At 42.9% G+C, this 24142-nt stretch overlaps 1 protein-coding gene across 9 annotated transcripts in view; it reads right to left on the bottom strand.

Annotated features, from left to right (window-relative positions):
• LOC122908965 (myosin VIIA and Rab interacting protein) overlaps positions 1-24142 on the bottom strand; it is a 402240-nt gene that overhangs the window by 30038 nt on the left and 348060 nt on the right. For all 9 annotated transcript variants that reach the window (XM_044252413.1, XM_044252420.1, XM_044252421.1 and 6 more), the window contains one exon: positions 10540-10779. In XM_044252413.1, coding sequence (XP_044108348.1) covers positions 10540-10779 — 240 coding nt within the window. The remainder of the gene's footprint in view (positions 1-10539; positions 10780-24142) is intronic.

Here is a 24142-nt window from a genome sequence, read left to right as displayed (position 1 = left end):
TCTTGGGGAGTTTTAGAGTTTCAGTCTTTAATTCATTTTGAGCTAATTTTTGTGAATAATGTAAGGTATAGGTCCAATTTCATTCTTCTGCATGAGATTATCCAGTTTTCCCATATTATTTATTGAAGAGACTATCTTTTTAGCATTGAGTATTCCCAATTGAGTATATGAGGGTTTATTTCTGGTCTCTTGATCCTCTTTCACTGATCTCTGTTTATGCCAGTACCATACTATTTTGACATCTATGACACTGAAGCATAGTTTGAAATCAGGAATGCAAATCCAGTTTTGTTCTTCTTTCTCAGGATTGATTTGGCTATTTGGGGTCTTTTGTGGTTTCATACAAATTTTAAGATTGCTTTTTTCTATTTCTGTGAAAAACGTCATTGGAATTTTAATAAAATTTTGATAGGAATTGCATTGATTCTATAGAAGGATTTTACGGTGTGTATATTTTAACAAAATTAGTTCTGATCCAGGGACATGGGGTATTTTCCCATTGTTTGTGTCTTCTTCAATTTCTTTCATCAAAGTCTTATAATTTTCAGAGCACAGGTCTTTCATTTTCCTGGTAAAATATTTTTTTTAAAAGATTTTATTTGTTCATTTGACAGAGAGAGACATGGCGAGAGAGGGAACACAAGCGGGGCGGGGGGGCGGTGGAAGAGGGAGAAGCAGGCTTCCCGCCGAGCAGAGATCCTGATGCGGGGCTCCAACCCGGGACCCCAGGATCATGACCTGAGCTGAAGGCAGATGCTTAATGACTGAGCCACCCAAGCACCCCTTCCTGATTAAATTTATTCCCAAGTATTCTTTTGTTTTTGATGTAAATACAAATGGGATTATTTTATTTCTTTTACAGATTTTCCTTTTTAGTATATAAAACAAAACTGACTTCTGTATGTTGATTTTGTATTCGGCAAATTTACTGAATTTGCTGATTAGTTTTAACAGTTCTTTGGAGTCTTCAGGATTTTCTCTATATAATATCATATTGCCTGCAAACATGACAATTACTACTTTCTTTCCAAATTGGATGCATTTTATTTCTTTTTCCTGCCTGATTATTCTGTGTAAGATTTTCTCTACTATGTTGAAGAGAGGTGGTGAGAGTGGGCACCCTTGTAAAAGAGGAAAAGCTTTCAGTCTTTCACCATTGAGTATGCTGTTAGCTATGGGCTTGTCATCTGTGAGTTATACTGAGGATATTCCTTCTACACACAATTTATTGAGAGTTTTTATCACGAAAGTGTGTTGCTTTCTGTCAAGTGCTTTTTTTTGCATCTATTGAGAAGATCATGATTTTTATCCTTCATTATATTAATGTAGTATATTATATTTATTGATCTGTATATGTTGAACCATCTTGGCACCCCAGAGATAAATCCCACTTGATCATGCTGTATAATTCTTTAATGTATTATTGAATTCAGTTTGCTAATATTTTGTCGAGAATATTTGCATCTATATTCATCAGGGATATTAACCTGTAGTTTCTAGTGTCCTCATCTGGCTAGGGTAAAAGGGTAACTCATAGACTGAGTTTGGGAGTATTCTCTCCTCTTCAATTTTTGGGAAGAGTTAAAAAAGGCATGGCATTTATGCTTCTTTAAATATTTGGCAGAATGAGCCACTGGTCCTGGGCACTTCTGTCCTTTTGATTACTGATTCGGTCTTCTATTGGTTTATTCAGATTTTCTATTTCTTTGTGATTCAATTTTGGTAGGTTGCATATTTCTAGGAATTTATCCATTTCTTATAGGTTGTCCAATTCATTGGCATACAATTGTTTATAGTGTTCTTTCATGGTACTTTATGTTTCTCTGATATTGATTATTATGTCTCCTCTTTCATTTCTGATTTTACTTATTTGAATCTTCTCTCCTTTTCCTTAGTTGTCTAGGTAAAATTTTGTCAATTTTGTTTTTTTCCCCCAAACCAACTCGAGTTTCATTGATCTTTTCTATTGTTTCCCTGGTCTCTATTTCATCTGTTTCTGTTCTGTTTTTTTGTTATTTCCTTTCTTCTGCTAACTTTGGGTTTAGTTTGTTCTTATTTTTTAGTTTCTTGAGGTGTAAAGTTGGGTTGTTTATTGAGATTTTTTTCCCTTAATGTAGGCATTTATCACTATAAACTTCCATCTTAGAATTGCTTTTGCTACATCCCATAAGATTTGATATATTTGGTTTCCATTTTCATTTGTTTGAAGACTTTATTGCCCTTTTGATTTATTTTATTACTTTGTTATTTTTTTAAAATATTTTATTTTGTTTATTTGAGACAGTGAGTGAGCAAGTGAGTGCACAAGTGGGTGAGGGGATGAGGGGCAGAGGGAGCAGGAAAAGCAGACTCCCCTCCAAGCCCAGACCCTAACATGGGGCTCAATCACTACCTAAAGTGAAGACAGATGCTTAACTGGCTGAGCCACACAGGCACCCCTTGATTTGTTTTTTTAACCTGTTGATTTTTTAGGAGTGTGTTATATAATTTCCACATATTTGTGAATTTTCCAGTTTTCTTCCTGTTACTAATTTTTAGTTTTATACCACTATAGTTGGAAAATATACTTAGTATGATATCAACCTTCTTACATTTGTTAAGACTTGCTTCGTAACCTAACATATGTTCTGTCCTGAAGAATGTCCCATGTAAGCTTGCAAAGAATGTACATTCTGCTTTTGTTGGTTGGAATAGATATAATGATGAATTGACCCCTTTATCATTTTATAATGACATTGCTTCATTACAGCATTTGAATCAAGTCTATTTTGTCTGATATAATTAAAACTACCTTTGTTCTCTCTTGGTTTACATTTTCATAGAATATCTTTTTCCATCCCTTTACTTTATGCCTATATGTGTCCTTAAAGCAGAAGTGAGTCTTTTGTAAGCAGTGGATAGTTGGGTCTTGTTTTTTTATCCGTAGTGCTACTCTATGTCTTTTGACTAGCGAATTTAGAGTAACTATTACATTTAGAGTAACTATTCATAGGTAAGGACTAATTAATGTATCTTATTAATTGGTTTCTGGCTGTTTTGTTGTTCTCTTGTTCCTTTCTTTCTCTCTTGCCATCTTCCTTGTGACTGATGATTTTCTGTAGTGGTATGCTTTGACTTCCGTGTCTTTATCTTTTGTGTATCTATGGTAGATTTTGCTTGTATCATAAGATTTACACAAAACATCTTATAGATATGATGATCTATTTTATGCTGATGACAACTTCAGTGGCATACAAAACTACATTCTACTCTCCCCCTTTATGTTTCTGATGTCACAGTTTACCTCTTTTTATATTATATCCATTAACAAATTATCGTAGCTATAGTTATTTTTCATATTTTGTCCTTTAATCTTTTTACTGGCATTAAGTACTTAACACACTACCATATTACAGTATTAGGGTATTCTGTACTTGGCTATATATTTACCTTTATCAGTGCATTGTATATTTCCATGCCTTCATATTATTAATTAGCTCATTCTCATTTCAGCTTGAAGAACTTTAGCATTTCTTGTAAGGCAGATCTAGTGTTGCTTAACCTGTTCAACTTTTGTGTGTCTGGGAATGAATGAGGTCATCTGTACTTCATTTCTGAAGGACAACTTTTCCAGATAAAGTATTCTTGGTTGGCAGGATTATTTTTTTCTTTCAGCATTTTGAGTATGTCATTCCACTGTGTCTTGGCTTGTAAGGTTTCTGCTGAGAAATCTGTTGATAGCCTTATGAAGATTCCTTTATAAGTGATAAGTTTCTTTTCTCTTGCTGTTTTTAAGATCCTCTTTTTGTCCTTCATTTTTGCTAGTTTTATTATGGGTGGGTCTTAGAGAAAAAAGTTTTTGAGTTTAACCTCTTTGGGGACTTATGAGCTTCATGAAGCTCATAAGCTTTGGATGGTCAAAACTCTGCTCAGAAGTTCTCAAATAATTATTATTATTATTTTATTTATTTGAGAGACAGAGACTGAGAGAGAGCAAGAGAGAGCATGGGAAGGAGGAGCAAAGGGAGAGGGGGAAGCAGACTCCTCACCAGTTTCAAGCAGGGATCCTGACATGGAGCTCGATCCCAGGACCCCAAGATCATGACCTGAGCTGAAGGCAGACACTTAACCAACTGAGTCACCCCTCACCATCATTTTTTTTTAAGATTTTATTTGTTTATTTGACAGACAGAGATCACAAGTAGGCAGAGAGGCAGGCAGAGAGAGAGAGAGAGGAGGAAGCAGGTTCTCCGCTGAGCAGAGAACCTGATGCGGGACTTGATCCCAGGACCCTGAGATCATGACCCGAGCCGAAGGCAGAGACATTAACCCACTGAGCCACCCAGGCACCCTCATCATTTTTTAAAAACAGGCTTTCTGCCCCCTTCTCTCTTCCTTCTCCTTCTTGGTCTCTAATAATTCAGATTGCTTCTCTTGATGGTATCCATAGTTCACATAGGCTCTCTTCACTCTTTTTCATTATTTTTCTTTTGTTCTCCTCTGGCTGCATAATTTCCAAGGTCCTGTCTCCTACTTCACATGTTCTTTCTTCTCCTCAATCCATTCTGCTCTTGATACTCTCTATTGCACCTTTTATTTCATTCACAGTATTCCTCAGCTCCAGAATTTCTGTTTGGTTCCTTCTTATGATTTCTACCACTTTGTTAAACTTTTCATTTTGTTTTATGCATTGATTTCTTAATTTTGTTGAATTGACTTTCTGTGTTTTCTCATAGCTCATTGGCTTGCTTTAAAAACCTATTTGGAATTCTTCATCAGGTAAATCACAGATCTCCATTTTGGGAGGTCAGTTACTAGAAGAGTATTGTAATCTTTTGGTGGTGTCATGTTTCCTTGATTTTTCATTTTCCTTTAAATTGTGTGTAGCTATCTTTGCATTTGAAGTAGTAGTCACTTCCTCCAGTCTTTACAGACTGACTTCAGGAGAGAAATACCTTCTATCATGTTTACCAGGGATTCTGAGGCTTTCTCAGACCTCCTATGGATACCCCTGCTCCACATTTCTTTGTCCCCCCTCACTTGTTCAAGCCCTATTGATAAGAGCTGTGGCTCTAATTGAACAGTTAAAGCTCCCCCCCGCCCCGCCACCCAAGGCAACAGTTAAATGGAGAGTTAGAGGGGTGCCTGGGTGGCTCAGTGGGTTAAAGCCTCTGCCTTCGGCTCAGGGCATGATCCCAGGGTGTTGGGATCAAGCCCTGCATCAGGTTCTCTGCTCAACAAGGAGCCTGCTTCCTCCTCTCTCTGCCTGCCTCTCTGCCTACTTGTGATCTCTGTGTCAAATAAATAAATAAAATCTTTAAAAAAATGGAGAGTTAGAAAAGAGGTGTTAATTCTTCAACAGGCATAGGCCTACTGAGATCAATCACTTGTAAGATACAAGTCAGTACCTAACAATATATTCTCTCTAGCACCAACTAGAGATGAAGACACTCTGAAACAGAATGTGACCTGGGATGAAAGACACTGAATCCTTACATGAACGTGTGTTATTTTACAGGGGTGAGGCACACACAGATACAGTTGACTTTATGTTAACAATGATATCAACAAAAAGGTTTTCATGAGCACATTAAAATTCAGAAACAAAAGGCTCTGGGTATGTTGGAATAGTCAAGAGATCTGTCTCCTTGATCACTGACTGGGATTATGTATCCCTGTTCTTGGTGTTAATAAATGAGCAGACAGAAGAAGATGCATAAATTCATCTCTTGTTTGGGAAGAAAGACATATAATAACTTAGGGAACTCTCAATACTTATGATAAGAATTATTCTGTGAAACTATGCATATGGGAGCTATCTGCTGGTCTGTGACTCCCTTGTGAAAGCAAAGCCCAATGATCCAGCTACTTCTTATGGTTATAAACAAAGCACTTTAAATAAAATGCTTTCAGGACACCAGCTATACAAATTTTACTATAATGCAAGAACTAACTAATCTGGGCCTTCAACAGACATTCATATTCCAAGAGCTTGATACATGGGACATCTTTTGTCATATAAACAGTGTCATAAAGGATACTTAGGTCAGGAAACAAAAAAATCAATCTAATCTGTTACATTTCTAGAATCAGGGGATTAGGGAGCCAGAAGGGACCTGGGGGACCACTGCTCTAAGCCTGGGAAGATTACGGACTTGTGGGAAATCCAGCCCCTGAACGTAGTCTCCAAACTCTTGGCCATTCTTTGCTCCTTCAGGAATGCTGCCCTTGCATACCTAGACGCAGACCCTTCTAAGAACTGCTTTGGCCAGGACTTTCTCCCAGAACCATTGGCATGGCCATCTGCCCAGTGGTAGAAGTGGTGCTCACTTCTGGGCTCTAAGGATCACATGGTTTAGGGGGTAGACCCCCTAAACTTTGATGGAATAAAATGACTTCAAGAACAAAATAATTCTTTGGGGGGTGCCTGGGTGGCTCAGTGGGTTAAACCGCTGCCTTCGGCTCAGGTCATGATCTCAGGGTCCTGGGATCGAGTCCCACATCGGGCTCTCTGCTCAGCAGGGAGCCTGCTTCCCCCTCTCTCTCTCTGCTTGCCTCTCTGCCTACTTGTGATCTCTCTCTGTCAAATAAATAAATAAATAAAATCTTAAAAAAAAAAAAAAGATTCTTTGGGAATCCAGCACCCAAGAGGTTTCTGGGCTTCCTTCTAGCTCTGCAAGCGTGTTCTTCCATTGGTTAAAATTCAGATGGTAGGTACCATCCCTCCAATCCCCAGAGAAAGTGAGCCACCTATAGGGCAAGTTTGCCTACAGCAAAGGACTGAATTCAGTCAAGATAAAGCATGTTTCTAAAATCGTTCTTTGCCGCTGGGCAGGATTCTAAAGCCCCGGTTCTTTCTTTCTTTCTTTCTTTGATAGAGAGAGATCACAAGTAGTCAGAGAGGCAGGCAGAGAGAGAGGGGGAAGCAGGCTCCCCGCTGAGCAGAGAGCCCAATGCGGGGCTTGATTCCAGGACCCTGAGATCATGACCTGAGCCTAAGGCAGAGGCCTAAACCACTGAGCCACCCAGGCACCCCCTAAAGCCCCGGTTCTTATGTGGGTTGTCATACTAAAGACACTAAACAGCCACTGATATCCAGTGTCTGTGGGAACATGCGCATTCCTCTGCTTTGGCTCCCAGAGAGCAGGGCCATTGTGGGAGGCAGGGGGACAGTGACGGCTGAGCAAACCTCTCTCTGCGTAAGGCAAGGCTCCTCTTAATAAAGCAAAGGCAATTAGCAGCCAATTGGGCATTGGCATTTCTTTGCTGCCTATACAGCACTGAAGGATTTGTGAGCTGGGGACCATGCATGTCTCTTGTTTAGTTACCAACTTAGCCTGGTTTCACCCAGAAGCAGATGTGAGACAGGGATTTAGTTCATGCGGGAGGCGATCCCTGGAAATAGTGGTGGAGATGGTGGAGGAGGGGCATGTGGGGGCAGGGGAGGGAAGGGAGTCGAGGAGGACTGTTCATCGTGTTGGGTGCCTAGAGCTCGGGTGGCTGGGGAACTCGGGGAGTCAGTATGCAGCTCTGCCCTAGAGTCACCATGCTCACAGAGGCCAAACAGCTGGGGTATTGATTTTCTTCTTGGTGGTCACTAGTTAGGGATGCTCCCAGCTGGGGTTCTTGCTCTCCCTTTCAGCCTGACTTTTGCAGAGGAAGAAAAGCTCCTGCTACATCAGGGGTCTTCAGGCAGCTAGACTTTGGGCCAGTATGCATTGCTAGAGTGAAGAGATCAGGGGAGCACTGACCACTTCTGAAATCATTACACGAGCCCAGTTCCACTTCCAAACAATGCCATGTGCCAGCCATACGTGTGTGTGTGTGTGTGCGCGCGTGTGCACACATGCTGTACAAATCAGTCGTGGTTGGCCCACAGGGGAAGTCACAGTTATTCTGATACTGAAGATGGGAACGTGGGGCCTTCCCACTTATATTCTACCTAGCACGACAAAGCCCCAGATGTGGTTACAGACCTATGTTAGACATGCCAGGTGTCAAATGGAAATAGGTATTAAGTTGTTGCTTCAGTACCTGAAGATGGATGTTAACTCACAGCCATGAGGTTTATAGGGGATCTGGTATTTGCTGGGCTCCTGCTATGTGCTAAGCACCATGCTGGAAAATTCAACCCTCACAACTCTATCAGGGAGTATGATTATCCTCATTTTACAGATGAGGCCAAGATGTGTTTATGCAATCAACCATGAGGCCCAGGGCTGAGTCCCAGGGATCAGCTGAAAAGCACAGCAGGTGCGGGCCTGTCTCAGTGCTGGGAGCAAGCTCAGGGACTGCAGGGCAGTTGTGGCTGTGGAGTGGAGGAAGAACTGGAGTAGTCATGTCCGGTCTGGAGGGACAGGGAGAGCAGCTGGGGGACAGGGTTCAGCGGGAGGCAAGAAATCACCTTGGCTTGTTCTAGGCACTAGCCAAAGTTTGCAGAGTTTGCAAATTGCATGGTTGCATTTTGAATTCAGTCTTATCTTGAAGCCTATCTCTATATTCTTTTGCTTCTAAATAATAGTGAAGATATAAACCTGTATTTCTGTGTTCCCATCCCAGAGTAAACCATGCCTGATGAGGAAAATATGTTAATTATCTTTCTCAGTTTGCTCCCCAGATTTTTACATACAATAAATGATAGCTGATGGATATTTTAATGGACTGATTCATGGTAGGCGAGGGGAAGACTTAAGTTTTGAGAAACCGACATATTTGGGAGCTTGAATAAAAGCAACTCTCCTAGTTTCTTGCTCAGTGAGGGCACGGGGCAGAACGGGGGCTTATCTTAGATTTTTCTTACCCTGGCTCCTCCTTTCCCTGTTCACGTTCTGCCCAAGAGAGCACAGTGCAGACTGGCTGCTCTGCTTCCAGAAGGTGAGGCCTGCAGGCTGACAGGAGCTGGGAGTCCATGACTCATCATGTGGCCTGGCGGGCTGCTGGAACAGCAGGCCTGTGGGGAGCCTTGTGACCATCAGGCAGCAAAGCCAGTAGGATGCAGAGGCATTGTAAGAAATACCATGATATTCCTCAGTTACCATCTGGCTCTGAGTTCTGGCAGACAAATGTGACTGTCATGGGATACTGGTTCAAGTAACAGAGAGGAGCAGAGCCCATTACCACGGAGGAAACGATGAGTTGGAGCCCACATCCCAGGGAGGGGTTGCCTGTGAAGGCCATGCTCCGGCCTCCAGCCTACAGACATGGCAGGGGACAGATGTGTGCACGTCCTTGGGCAGAGGACCTGACAGACTGAGGAGTAGGAGGATTCAATGGCTATGGAGGGTGGGATGGGAATGAATGAGATGCAGAGTCTGAGCTGTCGGAGGGGCTCAGCGGTGGAAGAGGGCCCCCAGTTGGCTCTTGGCCAGCTCTTGCCATATCCGTGCTCTTTGCTGGCTTGGCGTGGCTCCTCCCCCAGCTTGGCTGTTGTGCAGATGAAGGAGCTCATTCCCCCACTCATGTGCGCTACCAGGAACTTGATAGCTTATATAATGTACTCTCAGAAGAGGGGGAAAAACTGACCACGAGTGCCAAGAAATCTACATGTTTCCAGGCAAGACCTTATCTGATTACAGAAGAGACAGCTCGTCATAGTAAAGAAGGGACCTGTGATTTGAGGCCAAGCAGATCTGGGATGCAGCCCCAGCTCTGAAGCTGACTAGTTATGGGCCTTGCGTAAGTGCCTTCAGGAAAAGCCTCTGCATGACTTTCAAAGGGTTTTTATGAAATGAGTTCATTAACAAAAGCAAAGCACTAGGCACTCAACAAATGTTAGCTTCCTTCTCTTCCACTGGAAGCAGTAGGGATAGCCTGACTGTCCAGTGGCCAAGTCTATAGGGATGTGCTTGGAGAAGCTATAGAGGAAAGAATGGGGGTAGAGCACTGATTGTGGGTAGGGGCCTAGGACCGCCCCTTTCTGCCAGAGGTTCTTCCTTCTGTGGTTTCCTAGCAAAGCCCTTGGGTAGTTAGGGGGGTGGTTTAGGATAGGAGATCAAATGGTTGGGTTTTGGGGGCTTTTACCTGTTTTAAACACCAGGATTCCAAATAAGGCTTGTTTGGAAAATGATTTTGAGCCTAAGACAAGCCCAAATATGCAAACTGCAGGGATAAATGACATAGCAGGCCACATTTAGCACAAAGATCATGGTCTGAAACACTGCTGTTGACTAAAAGGGGGATGGCAAGATGCTCTCAACCCACAGGCAAAGTTCCTCTGGGAAAGGGCGGGGGAAGGAAGAAGTAGCATGGCCCATTACGAGCAAGAGAGACTGTGAGCATTAATTATAGGCTTGAAGGGTAGTTCCCAGTATAGACTGGGAAGGATAGTTAGTAGAAGGACAGGACAGGACTTGGAGGCCTGGGACCCTCGGGGCCCTCTCCCGGATTGAACCACTTAGCTCGAATCAGCAGGGGTTTCTGGGGCTCTCCTGCATGCATGGGATGGGCATTTGAGAGACAGCTCACGGGGAGCCCAGCACAACTCTGTGCAAATACAGAACTTCCTCTGCCCACCTCCCCACCCCACTGCTGCACACATGGAGCTGCCTTCACCGCTCTTACCTTCTTCAGCTCTTCCTGGACGCCCTGGTTGTTGTCTTCAGAGGACAGACTTTCCTTGTGGTTCTCAGACTCTGTCTTGGGCTCTGACTCCTGATCTTCTCCCGAAGACGTCTCCTTCTCACTCATTTTCATTGCTAACTCGTACAGCCTGTTTCTCAGTTTCTCCTCGGTGGTGGCCACGCTGGTCCGAGGGTGCCAAGGTTCATTGCTGAGGTCAGTCTCTGACAAATCACCTGACACCTTAAATGCAAGCCGGAAGCATGAGCTGAGGACTCCTCTGCCATAGTCAGATTTGTTTGTTCCCAATCAACCCCAGGAAAGGACAGTCCAGGAAAACCAAGCTCTCTTAACTTGATCTACTGTCTCTACATGTGAGCTTTTATTTTTCACTTTTACTTTCTCAAACAGGTGCACCTTAACACTCTGTTCCAGGGGTCAGGCAGGTAAGCATCTGTACTCAGAAACATGTTTGAATTCATTGTTTTTCATTCACAAGATGCTTACTGAGTGCCCGCCTTGTGCTGATGGTACAAGGCTGAGCACACCTGTTGGCAGCCCTCAGGTGGAGGTGACATCGTAGTTCTAATAGCCCATTAAGGGGCAGTTAATGGCAGGCATGAAAGTTCGGGAAAGCTTCCTTGTGGAAGTGCTGTTTAAAGCATAGCAGTTGCCCAGCTAAAAGGGACAGAGAGGATGAATGGTATTATAGGATAAGGGCAAAGATTTTGAGGTGGTGTGAGGTCCTTGCACTTAGGTAGGCAATAATGGATGGCATTCCCTTGATAATTACAGTCCCAGCTTAATAACGACACCCTCGGCTCCTACTATTCCATTTGGAGAACACCTTCGAAGTTTCTTACAGGAGTAGATCCCTGACTTGGCCTGGGGAACTTCAGGAAGACAGGGAGATGGTGACTCTCAATCTATCCTTAACTTTAAGTTGGACAGACGTGTATGGAATTTTAACACAATAACTCTCAGTATACCATTAGGGTCCATTAGACCCAACTTTAGTTTTTGAGTTTCCTCTTTGAGTTGCTCTGTCTATTTAAAAGGCTTGATATTTCATTGCTTTTACTCCTTTTTGAAGGGTTTCCAAAGAACACAGAGAAAATTTACTTATTTTTTAAAAATAAAATAAAACTCGTTCTATTTTGTAATTATTATGTGGGTTCATTGGACCCTTTTATAAATCTATGATGCACGATGACATCTTTGTGATCTTATTTCTCCTATCTTTTGAAATATCTTGCTCTTTCATCATCCTGGGAATTATCTTTCATCATTACTCATCAATTATTCCCAATTATGCTCAAAGAGACCAAAGTAATAAAACAGAAGAATGGAATGGCCTGGAGGGATGATTCAGTAACGAAATAAATCATCATTTATTTTGAGTCTGCTTTTAGCTCATTCATACAGTTGAGAATTTAGAATTTTTCATATTTGCAGAGAAGAAAAGTGACAGAGAACAACATTTCACAATTATTAGATGACTCAGAAGATGAACTCAAAGAGAAGGAGAACAACTCTTTAGACTCTAACAATGACAGTAAGTTGATTGTATAAGTAAAGTCTCAGACTACAAGCCTTCAGCTGACAGTGTCTGAAGGTGAGTTTTCTCAAACTCAAGAGTAAACTGTTTATAAGGACAAAAGGAAATATGGTATTTTCATTCAATTCGTCATTCAGCAGGAAGGACTTCATCATGTAACATTTTGTCTCAAGAATCTGGACCATCTTGTGCTAAAAAAATATGAGACAGATTCTTTGATCCTTTATGATGTTTGTGCATCAAATTTACTTGACACCATTGTAACTGGACAAATGTTAAAGGCAGCTGTCTATATAAAGGTCAGTAGAAGGATACAGATGACGCAGAAGTGAAAAAGAAGAGCTCCTAGGTTGATAAAATAAAGAGTCCACTGGAAATGATTGTTTCTCTGGTCCTGAGCAAGAATCTGTGATGAGGGTCTTACAAGAGGTGATCTGTGCTCTCAGCATACTTGAGAGAAGGAGGATTCTTTTGTCTGGGGACACAGGGAATCTCAATGGGAAGAATGACCTCTGAATAGACTCTTGAAAGATGAGGGAAGTTTTAATATATAGACGTGGGGCCAGACCTTCTTGATGAGGAAACAGCAGGACCAGTAAGACCCAGGGTACAGGAGACTGCTTGGTATAGCTAGAACAATAAGGCCCAGAAATGGGACAATGCAGGAGCTTGCAAGTGAGGAGAAAATGGGCCTGGGTCAGACTGCAGAGGGTTAAGGATGAGCCTAAGTCGCTGAGCTTGTCTACCAGATGGTCTCACTGCCACCATGTGTCTGCACATTAAACTAGCCCGGAAGTCAGCAACTGGCCACAGACCCACACTTGGGAACCTTCTCTTATCAGCTCACTCAACAGATTGAACACACTGAAATATCAATTCATCTTAACTCCTACTTTGCTTTCTTTAGCTTTGGGCTCTTTCTTTACCTTCTAAGAACCTTTGAAGACTTGGGTCAATGGCAATTCAGTCCATAATCAGCGAACATGCACTGAGTGCCTACTATGTGCTGGGCCTGTGCTGGCCACTGGAGCTCACAGATGGGAGTGACAACCCTCCTGCTCTGGCGGCATTCACAGTGTGATGGAGAGACACCATCTTGACACACTGTGTGTAAGGCACACACATGAGCGTTTGATGGGATCATGGGGAACCCTCACCTGGTTGGTTGGATTTATGTTGTTGGGAGAGAAAGAAGAAAAGGTGACAGCTGAGTGAACTCTTCAAGAATGAACTCCTAGAGATGATCAGGATTTATATGTCAAGTTTTATCTGAGTGTTGAGAATTGTACGAATGCTAAATGATGGCCCTGGAGTTCAATAAACACTGTAGGCATACGCACTGGGATCCGACACAAGGATGAACAAAGATGGAAGCATCCTTATCAAAGCCGCCACAGCTTCAAAGCTTACTAAGTAGTATTTGGCCCTGTAATATTTATCAAGTACATCAACAAATAGATCTTCAAAGAAATGGATCCTACAAAGGATCAAGCCATCCCTACTCCATGTTATAAACTTACATGCTTTCCCCATGTACTGATTTTCATGTCAGTCTCCATGAGAGCTGGGCAGTAGATGTTCAGTTGGGGTCTTAGCTAACGGGGGTCATGGTTGGCCTCTGTGGATCCTTGATACTGTGTGCAGACTTTGATTTACACGCATACTTTTCTAAGGGGAGGGGTCCTGGCTTTCATTAGATTTTCACTGGCACCTATGCCCCCAAAGGGCTAAGAAGCATTGAAAAGAACACACAATTTACTTCCTGGTGAGACAACAATAGATAAGTACATGTTACTTGATTACAGGGTGGCAGACTTCCAGCTGAATTCAGAGGAAGAGGGAGAAGGGCAGGTGTTTTCCAGGTCTGTTGGGAACCTGGAGCCAGCATGTAGAGAAGATGAGGATCTGCAGAATCTCGAGCCTGAAGAATGTTCTCTTGTACTTCAAAGGAACCTTGACTATGAAAGTGTTAGGCAGTGACTCAAACAGATTACCAAGAGCGTTATAAAGACAGTGGAAATTCTAAGAAACTTTTGTGACAGGAAAAAGAGAAAAATCAAGCTGGGTAACTATCAGCAATACGTGTATCTGGGCAGAAAACATTTTCCATAATTGGTTGAAAATCAGAATTTTCTGCCCACTGGTGCTTTGTCTCAATGCCCCCACTTTACAGATTGGCATTGGTCTGTAGAAGGGGACATTATTTTGAAAACAAGAAACTCATATTTTTCAGTTCTCATTAAAACTGCATTCCCTTGCCTCTTCATTTTCTTAGCTAAGCCTAAGCATTTTACCCTAGAGAAAAGAGTATAGATCCAGAACGAACAGATCACCTCTTTAACATGGTGACCGCATGGTCCAGATTTTATGGAGAGACAAAAGAGGTTTCTAGAGGCTGAGGTTCTCTAAAGTTCAAACGCTGGATTTTGCTTGTTCCTTAATTGGGATTCAGGGAGGAGGAGCCTCATAGGCTGACTGTGGTCTCTGGCCCTTTAGCCCCTAATAATTTGGGGCAGCTATAGCAGAGTTGACTCAGACCCTGAGGAAAGGCTTCAGAGGCAGACCTGAAGGGCTCCGGGTCCCCTCAGCAACTGTGTGAAGCAGAGAATATCCAGAAGCGGGCTTATGGAAGACTGGGTGGTGCTAGAAGGTGAGCTTCCCAGGGACTCCTACAGTGGGAGGGAAGGGCTGCCTTTGGGCTAGACAGTCAGGGCCCTGGGTCTGGTGGGGAATGAGAGTGACAGACACGATGGGGCCTGAGGGAGAAGGACCGGGTTCTGACCTTGTACACAGGGAATAGACCACAGGTTCTCAGGCCTTGGGATGACAGCAGGGCGGGAACAACTTCATGAACAGGGGCCCCATCACTAAGAAGACCTGCAAGGACCCATCTCAGCCCTCAGATGGCCCTGCAGCCACAAGGACACCAGAGGCTCCCCCTCAGGTACCCCCAGATGGCAAACATGGAGGAAGTGGAGGGGTTAGAGGGCTGATTATTTACCTAGAAGAGGAAAGATGATTTTAAAGAGATAAAGATGTTGAAATCAGAAGAGGCTTAGAGTTCCTGGATTGGCTAGTTTATATTGCTGCTGGCTCTGCAGACTGAGGAGGTGGAGGAGGAAGGGTATGGCAGTTACAGAAGGACAAAACATCCCCTCTTCCTTGTACCTGTCACTGTAGCATGTGGAACTGGAGACCCAGGCTAAATAAGAAAGTAGTGACGGAATACTCATTAAGATAAGCTAGGACTGTTTCTTAAACAAGAGTCTGCGGATCTATTCTCAGTGGTCTGCAAGTCCCTATGTATAATAATTTTTAAATTTCGGTTTTCCTTTCATTGATCATCTGGAAAGAAGGCACCGTCTCAGTCACCAGGGCAACAGAGTGTTGCCAACCTGACCTCCATGGATCTTAGGTTTTGAGCCAGGTATCCTCTGACCGATACCTGAGGAATCTGGGGATTCTCAAGTTTGGGGAAACACAGAAAGGGAAGCACATGGAGGTGATGCGGATGTGAGTGGGGGCCAGGCCTGGACGGTTCTCAGAGCTGCGCACATTAGTGTGGATGAGTACTGCACTGGGCACAAGACACGCCAGATCTCATTCAAGTGGCCTGGTAGTTCTCTCTGTATCCACAAGGACCCGGGCTCGAGGAAGCTGTCCAAGGTCATGTGACCAGTGTGGGGCCGAGCAAAGGCCAAGCTCTTCCCATTCTTCCAAAACAAGGCCAGATGCTGCAGATTAAATCAGGCTCATTAGGAGAGGAAGATAGTAGAACCATGGTGTAGGGACAGAACTGGACAGGAAAATGATTTAATCCCTTCTCAAGTGGAAGTTTCAATGAGGGAGAAGATAATTTTTTTTTTCAAAGCTTTCTGGTGCCTGCAGATTTCCTTAGAGGACTGACTGTCTTTACCTTCATTCACCCTTGTGATCTGACCTTATGCACCCTGAAATCCTGCCTGCTTTAATTTAAAGCAATTTTTCTCTTATTACGCCTCCCCATCATCTTTAACAAAATTCTCCACATGTTTGAAGGGAGCCCTGTCAATGTCTTCTAGACTGAGCAACCCTGGTCCTAGAAATCTTTTTTTTTTTTTTTCCCCCACAAAGCCTGTCTTTCATCTGCTGGGTCATTTGAGGGAGCAGTGGGAGGCTCAGCATTTTCTCCACCTTTTAAAAAAAAGGCCCAGCTACAGGATGACTTTCAAATGTTACATATCAGACTTCGTTGACTATATCCTCGTGTCCTGGTGGTTCTCCTTGTTCCTGTTGATGAAAAATACCGAACCTGACCTAAAAAGCAGAATTTCTGCAGCTTGCTTTTAGATATTTTAGTGAACTTCAGAGAAGAGCCCTGACTTACAGGTTACCCAGCCCTGGGAGTACCATCTGTGCCACATGCATGTTTTACTTGCAAATGTCTTGACGGAGTTGTGCTGAAGCCAGAGAAGAGAGGATGAGCCTCGGGCTTGCCTGACTTTCCTGCTGGCCTGTTTTTTTCTGAGGACGCAGACGATTTCTGTCTCTGGTGCCTTTACACAGAGGTTTGTCCTCTCCCAGTGTATCACTATTAACCTAAAACTAGTTTTATTCACAGGCTGTGCCGTGGTGATGAAGACATTTATTTTTCTTATAACTGGTGTGATAAGAGCAGTCACGTATACACAGACACATACCAAATCCTTGGTTAGCTAACATGGTGGAAATGGGAACATGTCACCTGGAATCTTAGCAAATTTAATATTACAATCCATTTCCTCCTGCCTCCGTGAGAGCCCCTTCACAAAGAAGGGCCTGAGTCTGGCCCGTGAAACCGCCCGGAGGGCAGATGTGAGCTCTGCCTTGGTTAAAGGAAGTCGTGAAAGCTTAGCACCTCGATATCAATCCAGAAGGTTTATTTTTAGCTTTTACAATTACAAGTCAGTTGTCCTGGTGTGGATCCCAGGCTGTTTTCCAAGTCTTTCAGATTATAAAATTGATTTAAAAACAAAGGGACAAAACCTTAATCTCATCTGGGGCACACCTCCCTCTCCCAAAACAAAACATCGTATCTGACTAATGGGCTCTGCAGCTCGTCCATATTTTTTCTGTTTATCACCTTCTGTCTGACAGAGACTGTACTCGTTCCCCAGAGTTGTGGCAGCCCCATATAAAGTATCTAGAAAATCACCAGCCTGGCCTGCTCAGGTCGATATTTACATGAGGAACAGACATTTGAGACAATTATTTTCATGCTGACCACAACTGGTCTATTGCTTTGTAGAGAAATCTGATAAGGAATGAAGCAGATTAAGGGCGGATTTCATCTTTGTTTGTTCCTTTGACTCTGCACCGAAACTGGGTGTAGACCTTTGGATTTTGATGGCGGTTCAGGACCTGGACCTTAATGCCAGCACACGAGTCAGAACTCTCAGGAAGAGGCTCCTAAAAGTGATGGCATTCAGGGCGGGAATTGGGGTAGAGGGACGGAGGGGTGTTCAAGATCCCCTTCTTTTCGTGGGTTCCTAAAGACTTGCTATCCATTTTGAGTGAACTGAGTTGGGATAGAGAATAAAAAATTTTCTTCACAGATCGAACGTGGTTTGATTGCCACCAATAAGTAAAGGCCTAAACTGATAGGCAGCCCTGGTATTTAGTATCTGCCCCAAATAAAGACTATAATTGAACTATTGCAGAACTAATGTCATCACTTTTGGTGGCTGATCCTTAATTACTCTGATGGCTCCTGGTTAAAAATCCTTTACAGTAGGGCTTCTAACCCAGAGTCTGTGGAAACTCAAGAAGTTGCTGCTCCAAAAACTCCTTGACATTGTATGTAAGCCTGTGTTTATGCATGCACCCCCCCCCACAACACACACACACTGGGGAGAAGAGTTTGTGTTCCTCAGGTTCTCAATAGGGTCTATGACTCAAAAATATTTAAGAATCACCATTACTCAGCAAGCGTCTCCTTGTTTTCCAGACCTATTTTCTGCAACTGTCTTGGAGGGCACACCTAGCACTCCTCATGCTCAGAGGGAGTCCTTTGACAGATACCCCACTAAGACTTTTCTTTAGGGGCTATGGGTCACACCTGCTCAAAACTGTTTCTGGGTTATTATCAGTACTTGCCTAGGCTGCTGTGTAGGTGGGAGGAAGGGGCAAGGGTGGAGGGCAGCCTTGTCTCAGAGTGGTTCAGCTTCCAGCCAAATTATTTTCTTCTCCTTAAATTTTCTTTTCAGGCAAAGTCCCATGCCTAAAAAGATTTGAAAATCAATGTGAAGAATTTGGTGTGGGATGCAGGGATTACCACTCTTTGATCTGTATAATGGAGGAAATTCAAATACAACTGAAGAAGATTGAAGAGCTTGCTTGGGGGTTTTCTCTAGGCACATCTTAGAGGGATGTGCACCTGTTGAATATCTCCGTGTTCATGGGATGAGGGGCGCCACACTACCCCCAATTGCCGTGATCTTCCTGGCACTTGTCAGAGATCATCCCCTTGAATTTAGAACTGAACAATTCTCATGAACCAGGGCTTGGGGGAGGTAGTCATCCACTCCTTCACATATCCCAAAACTGAATCCTGGAGTGACCTGGACCAGGAGAGGTCAGTGTAATAGGCCACTGATAGACTGATGTGATTGAGATGTGCCTGCAGTGATGTACTGGTTCACACTGAGTGACACTGTGAGAAACAGCCTCTAACGTGTGTGCTCATTGGAAGCAGGTTATAGTGGAGGGTGATGGATTCTGTTTTCTCTCCACGAGGCCCCATGGGATACATTTCTCATGGATCTCAGCTCCAAGAGCAGCATCCTTTAAGGAACAGATTTAGCACTGTAATATGGTTTCCATGACTCAGCAAGCTGCTCACATCATTCTCTTCCCATCGTCTTCTAGAAAGCACAGAGCCAAATTTTGGGCATTGTTAGCTTGTAATTAGGACCTCATTGCATCCATATTATGAACTAATGTTACTCTTAGTTTCATTTATTTATCCTATCCTGAGTTTCCCTTTGTCCTGCTTTTCTCATGTTTTCATTTTATTCTCTTGTGTTTATATTTATGAAAACCACTTTAAATTCTTTCTGTAGCAGGGTATAAACACACAAAATACATAAATATTTACAGATTGTTAGTTATAAGATTTAGTAGCTTCCCAATGTGGCAAGATTCTTAGAACAGACATCTTTTAAGAGTAATTAGGACCCACTATAATACCCACCACCTGGGTATTATAGAGGGCACGGCTTGCATGGAGCACTGGGTATGGTGAAAAAATAATGAGTAATGTTTTTCTGAAAATAAATAAATTGGAAAAAAAAAAAGAGTAATTAGGACTTTGCCTTCTAGACCAAGGGGCAAATTTACCTCAAGGAAACAAGTGCACTAATGAGTACTACAAAAAATGAAATGTCAGAGGAAACTGAAATAGCTGCCTCCTGCCATCCTGATGTCTCAATCAACGAAAAATTAATTAGCAGGTTTCCATTTTAAAATGACATCTGGCAAACGTCACTCTACAACCTCTCCAAAATTTTCCACCAAAATGGTGTGGGAAGATACAGAAAAAGGTGAAAACTTACATAACCAAGAAAGAATGGAAGTCAGCTTGTTACTAGTAAATGGATGGGGACAATTTTTCACTAAGTACAAAGCCCATGCCAATGAATTGAAAAAAAAAAAAAAAGAAAGAAAAGAAAATTTTTGGAGACTGGTCAACTCTTTCCCTCTCCTAAGTAGTCAGGATCATTGCTGCCCACCCCCACCCTCACGCCCCCATCCCCCCAGTATTCTCCCAACCTCAAACCCTGGTTCAGAATGTGAGATAAATGCTCACAATAAAATAAAACAAAAATCAAGCGAATGAAAGCACAATAGCTGAGCCTTCTGTTGTGGTAATGGGGCATTGAAACATCCAGAGGTAAGCCCTACTCCCAACTCTCACTTCCTCCTAGTTTTATAACCACTTAGAAAATGTATCTGCCCAAAATATTCAGGAGGGCAGAGGGAAGAACTCGCCACGGAACGATGTTGCATTCTAGGAGATGTGGTCATGAAAATGTAAAGCCCTGGGGGAGGGGTGAACTATAAACCACATAGAAATATGGAATGAATTTTGTTCTTTTCCACTCATTCATTCAATCAACATATGCATTTTCAGTTGTAGGTTCTTAGCCATTTGTTCAAAGAAACATATAGCAAGATAATGAGAGTAGAGAAAAGCTCCTCTCAAGCTGGCCGAGGGGAAATGGTTTGAGTATGTTAGATATGGGCAACAGTGGGGTGGAGACAACATTCTCCTCATTTAGGAATGACTAACAGAAAAAGTTAACATGGAATTTATGGGAAAATACTGCGGAGCAAAGGAAACCAAAGGTAGCTTGAAGGCATCATGTTTTACTAATTTTACTAACAAGCAAGACACAATGTCTGATAGTGATTTTGTGCTTTCATTAGGGCATAACAATACAGAATGTCAATGAAGAGATATGGAAAGTTATGAGGGAGAAGCACTCAGACTAAGCAAGGCTGTGGCATGCGATGAACCGTGAGACTGTTGAGACAAAAGACTGCAGCAACACTGGAAGCACAGCAGTAGGGCTGGAGCCCACATCTGACAATGGTAATCGCAGAACTAATCCTGGGAACACAGACGAGTAACTGGAAAGGACGTCTAGAAGGTGGAGGACAAGATCAGAGAAGGGGAAATAATAAGAGAAGATCATAGACATGGACGACAGAGAATAGAGATTCAACGTAAGCACTATGGTGGCCTGGAAGAAGTCAGAATCAAAATGACAGAAGGAAACACTCCTGAGTTGAGAAAATACCTGAGTGTGCAGAGAAGAGCTCACTGTCTTACGTGCAAGGGTACGAAACGAGAGCACACCACCCTTCTGGAAAAAGGTTTGCGCTTTAAAGGTAACAGCAAATCAAACAAATGTCGGAGAGAAGAGAAAGCCGTTATACAGAAAGGAAAAATTAGACTGTCTTCAGGTGTCTGTTCATCACGCCAAGGCAGGAGGTAGTAAAATACGGGCGGGTGATGGACAGACAGAGATCACAAGCAGACGGAGAGGCAGGCAGAGAGGAGGAGGCAGGCTCTCCGCTGAGCAGAGAGCCCGATGTGGGGCTCGATCCCAGGACCCTGAGATCATGACCTGAGCCGAAGGCAGAGGCTGTAACCCACTGAGCCACCCAGGTGCCCCAGAAACCAGTTTTTATAGAAAGGATTCAGTTCCCAATATAATTTATGCAACAAACGAAAAGACATCTCAGAGCTAAGCAATCTATTAATGTCATTTACAATCATTAACAGAAGAAAAACTACCTTCTCAAGAGAGGGCAGAAAGCAGTTGATAAAACTCACATTCTTGCTTTAAAGTGTTTAGGAAGCCAAGAACAGGCAGATGCTTCTCGGTTTTGAGGATATCTACTAAACATAGAGGAGGCAACATACTTGACCATGTAGCACGGCAAGCAGGTGCCTAAGGATGGCAGCCAGACACAGACCGAATGCCAATGTCACTACTGCTTCAGAGTATAGCCTCGGTTGTCTCCAGGGCCATTTAAGACAAGCAAGAGAAATAAGAGTGAATCATGGGAAAAGCCATAAAAATGTCTTCCATGTGGACAAGATGATGATCTGCCTGGAATAGCTAAGACAATCATGTTAAAGACTAGTAGGACTAAGAATCTCTTAGGTGCTAAGTTATAAAATACAAACATAAAGTCAACAGTGATCTATACACCATCAGAAACCAATTAGAATGTATAATAGATAAAAGAGATCTCATCTACAATGTCAACAACATGTACAACATATTGAAAAATCTCTGAACGAAAAAAGTAGGAGGGCTTTGAAAAAAATCTCTAAAACTTGAGTGAAAGTAAATTGATGGAGACAAATATGACACCATTGGATGGGGAGCCACAATATTATAAAGACATAGATTTTTCCCAAGTAGATAAATGCATTTGGAGCAATCCAATCAAAACTTAAATTTTTTTTTCAAGATTGTAAAAAGTCACTCATGTGAGTAAAGGATTGAGAAAAGTTAAGACACTTTATAAAATATCATCAATGAAAAACAACTGTCAAGGGAAGACCATCTACCGGATATCAGATTATGTTACAAAGTTATTAAAATTAAAATTAAGTTGTTTTTGTACACAAATGGGACTTCTGCATCCATGGAACAAAATAGAGAGCATAAGGAAGCTGGGCTCATGGAATAAAAAAAGGTTAATATATATGAAAGGGGGCATCTGAAGCCAGCAAATTAAAGATGAGCTACTTACTCATGATTTGGTGACAAAGGTTTATTTTGAAACAATAGGGTTAGATCTGACCACATTATCATCCAAAAAAGCAAAGAACAGAGGAACCAAAGGGCTCACTGTAAATTACATTGCTCAGAATAGTCCCTGCCTGGTGCAAGGTGATAAGAAGAAGACTGATTTTTATTGGGCTTATTACTGTTTTAAAATTCTCTACAGGACGTGCATGCCCACTGCTTGCACCCTGGATGGACGGCTCTGACTGCCTGTCAGGAACCACCTCAAGGTAAATCTTTGGCAGGTACTGTGTGGACACGTGCGCTGACATTTCTGTCGCTCACTGTTAATAGCAGGCGACAGGGGAATATGGAGAGTAAGAGGATGACGCTGCGAAAATACAGACACCTTTTCAGAAGTGTATTTCTAAATGTCCTATACACATGTGAATGTACAAATAAATACCACTGCAGTCATTCTGGGGGAGATGGTGGGGATTTAGGTTGTGGTCGGGGGAGACTATATCTATATGTTCACAGTTCTTTTTTTAAACATTATATTCGGGGAACCTGGGTGGCTCAGTGGGTTAAGCCGCTGCCTTCAGCTCAGGTCATAATCTCAGGGTCCTGGGATCGAGTCCCACATCGGGCTCTCTGTTCAGCAGGGAGCCTGCTTCCTCCTCTCTCTCTGCCTGCCTCTCTGTCTACTTGTGATCTCTCTCTGTCAAATAAATAAATAAAATCTTTAAAAAAAAATAAAAAAATAAACATTATATTCACTTATTTATATAATTAAGAAATATGCAAACAGTTAAAAATACATCTACATCCCTGTATGTACATGTACACACATATATAAGATCTAACCTGAAATATATCTAACCTTATAAAATATATATGTATATATATAGTATGTATATATATGTGTATGTGTGTGTGTATATACATGTAATTTTTTTTTTTTTTTTGAGAATTGCCTTAATAACGGAAGAGGGAGAGCAAGGAGGACTTAAGTTAGTGCAACACCACCGCCACCTACCGGGGAGGAGAGGACACTGTCAGGGAGGCAGAGAGAACCCTGGCTTTGTCTTCTCCCTCTCAGTGCCTTGCAAAGATGACCCCCAGAAGACAACTTTCAAGCCACCTCCCAATAGACAGGAAGCTTCACATAGCCAGTGGGTGTGGATGCACGGCAAGGGAATCAGGCAGACAGCCCTTAAGACTATCCCTTCGGGCAAGGGACCCAAAGTCTCTGTCAGACAGTCTCCCCTTGAGCTAGAGCACAAGGAGTCATCACTGAATGGAAGCTTCTATTTCTACTGTAGGACTGCAACAACCCCACAGGACAAATTTGTAACAATCTGGTTTTACAGAGGAAAACACAAGACCTTGGACCAAAGAAAGGATGTTTTCTAGGCAACATATTAGCAGCTCAGGCAGTATTGATGCCTAATTCTGGGACCTGAGGGCCTCTGAGTCCACAACTATGTCCATGGGGGCCTCTCCATCAGGGATCCGGCTGATGCATTCGCAGTCATAGCAGACGAAGGTGATGTCCCTACCTGCATCCCCGAGAGCAACCTGAGTTGCCCGCAGCCACTGGGGACACTTTCTGGCTCACTGATCATTTCCCACCTGAGACCTGGGTCTGTCTCTTCTTCTTTGCCTGAAGGATTTTTCAGTTGTGCATGGAGTTGATGCTCCCTTGGGTGGGGCCACTCTGTACCAAAGGCAGATGGGAGACTGGATGAAGACTCCTGTTCTCAGGTGGGGGGTGTGTCCC

Source organism: Neovison vison, chromosome 6, assembly GCF_020171115.1.
Source record: "Neovison vison isolate M4711 chromosome 6, ASM_NN_V1, whole genome shotgun sequence".
Taxonomy (NCBI): Eukaryota; Metazoa; Chordata; class Mammalia; order Carnivora; family Mustelidae; genus Neogale; species Neogale vison.
The sequence above is the reverse complement of the archived record's forward strand: the minus strand, read 5'-3'. Positions and strand labels throughout refer to the sequence as shown.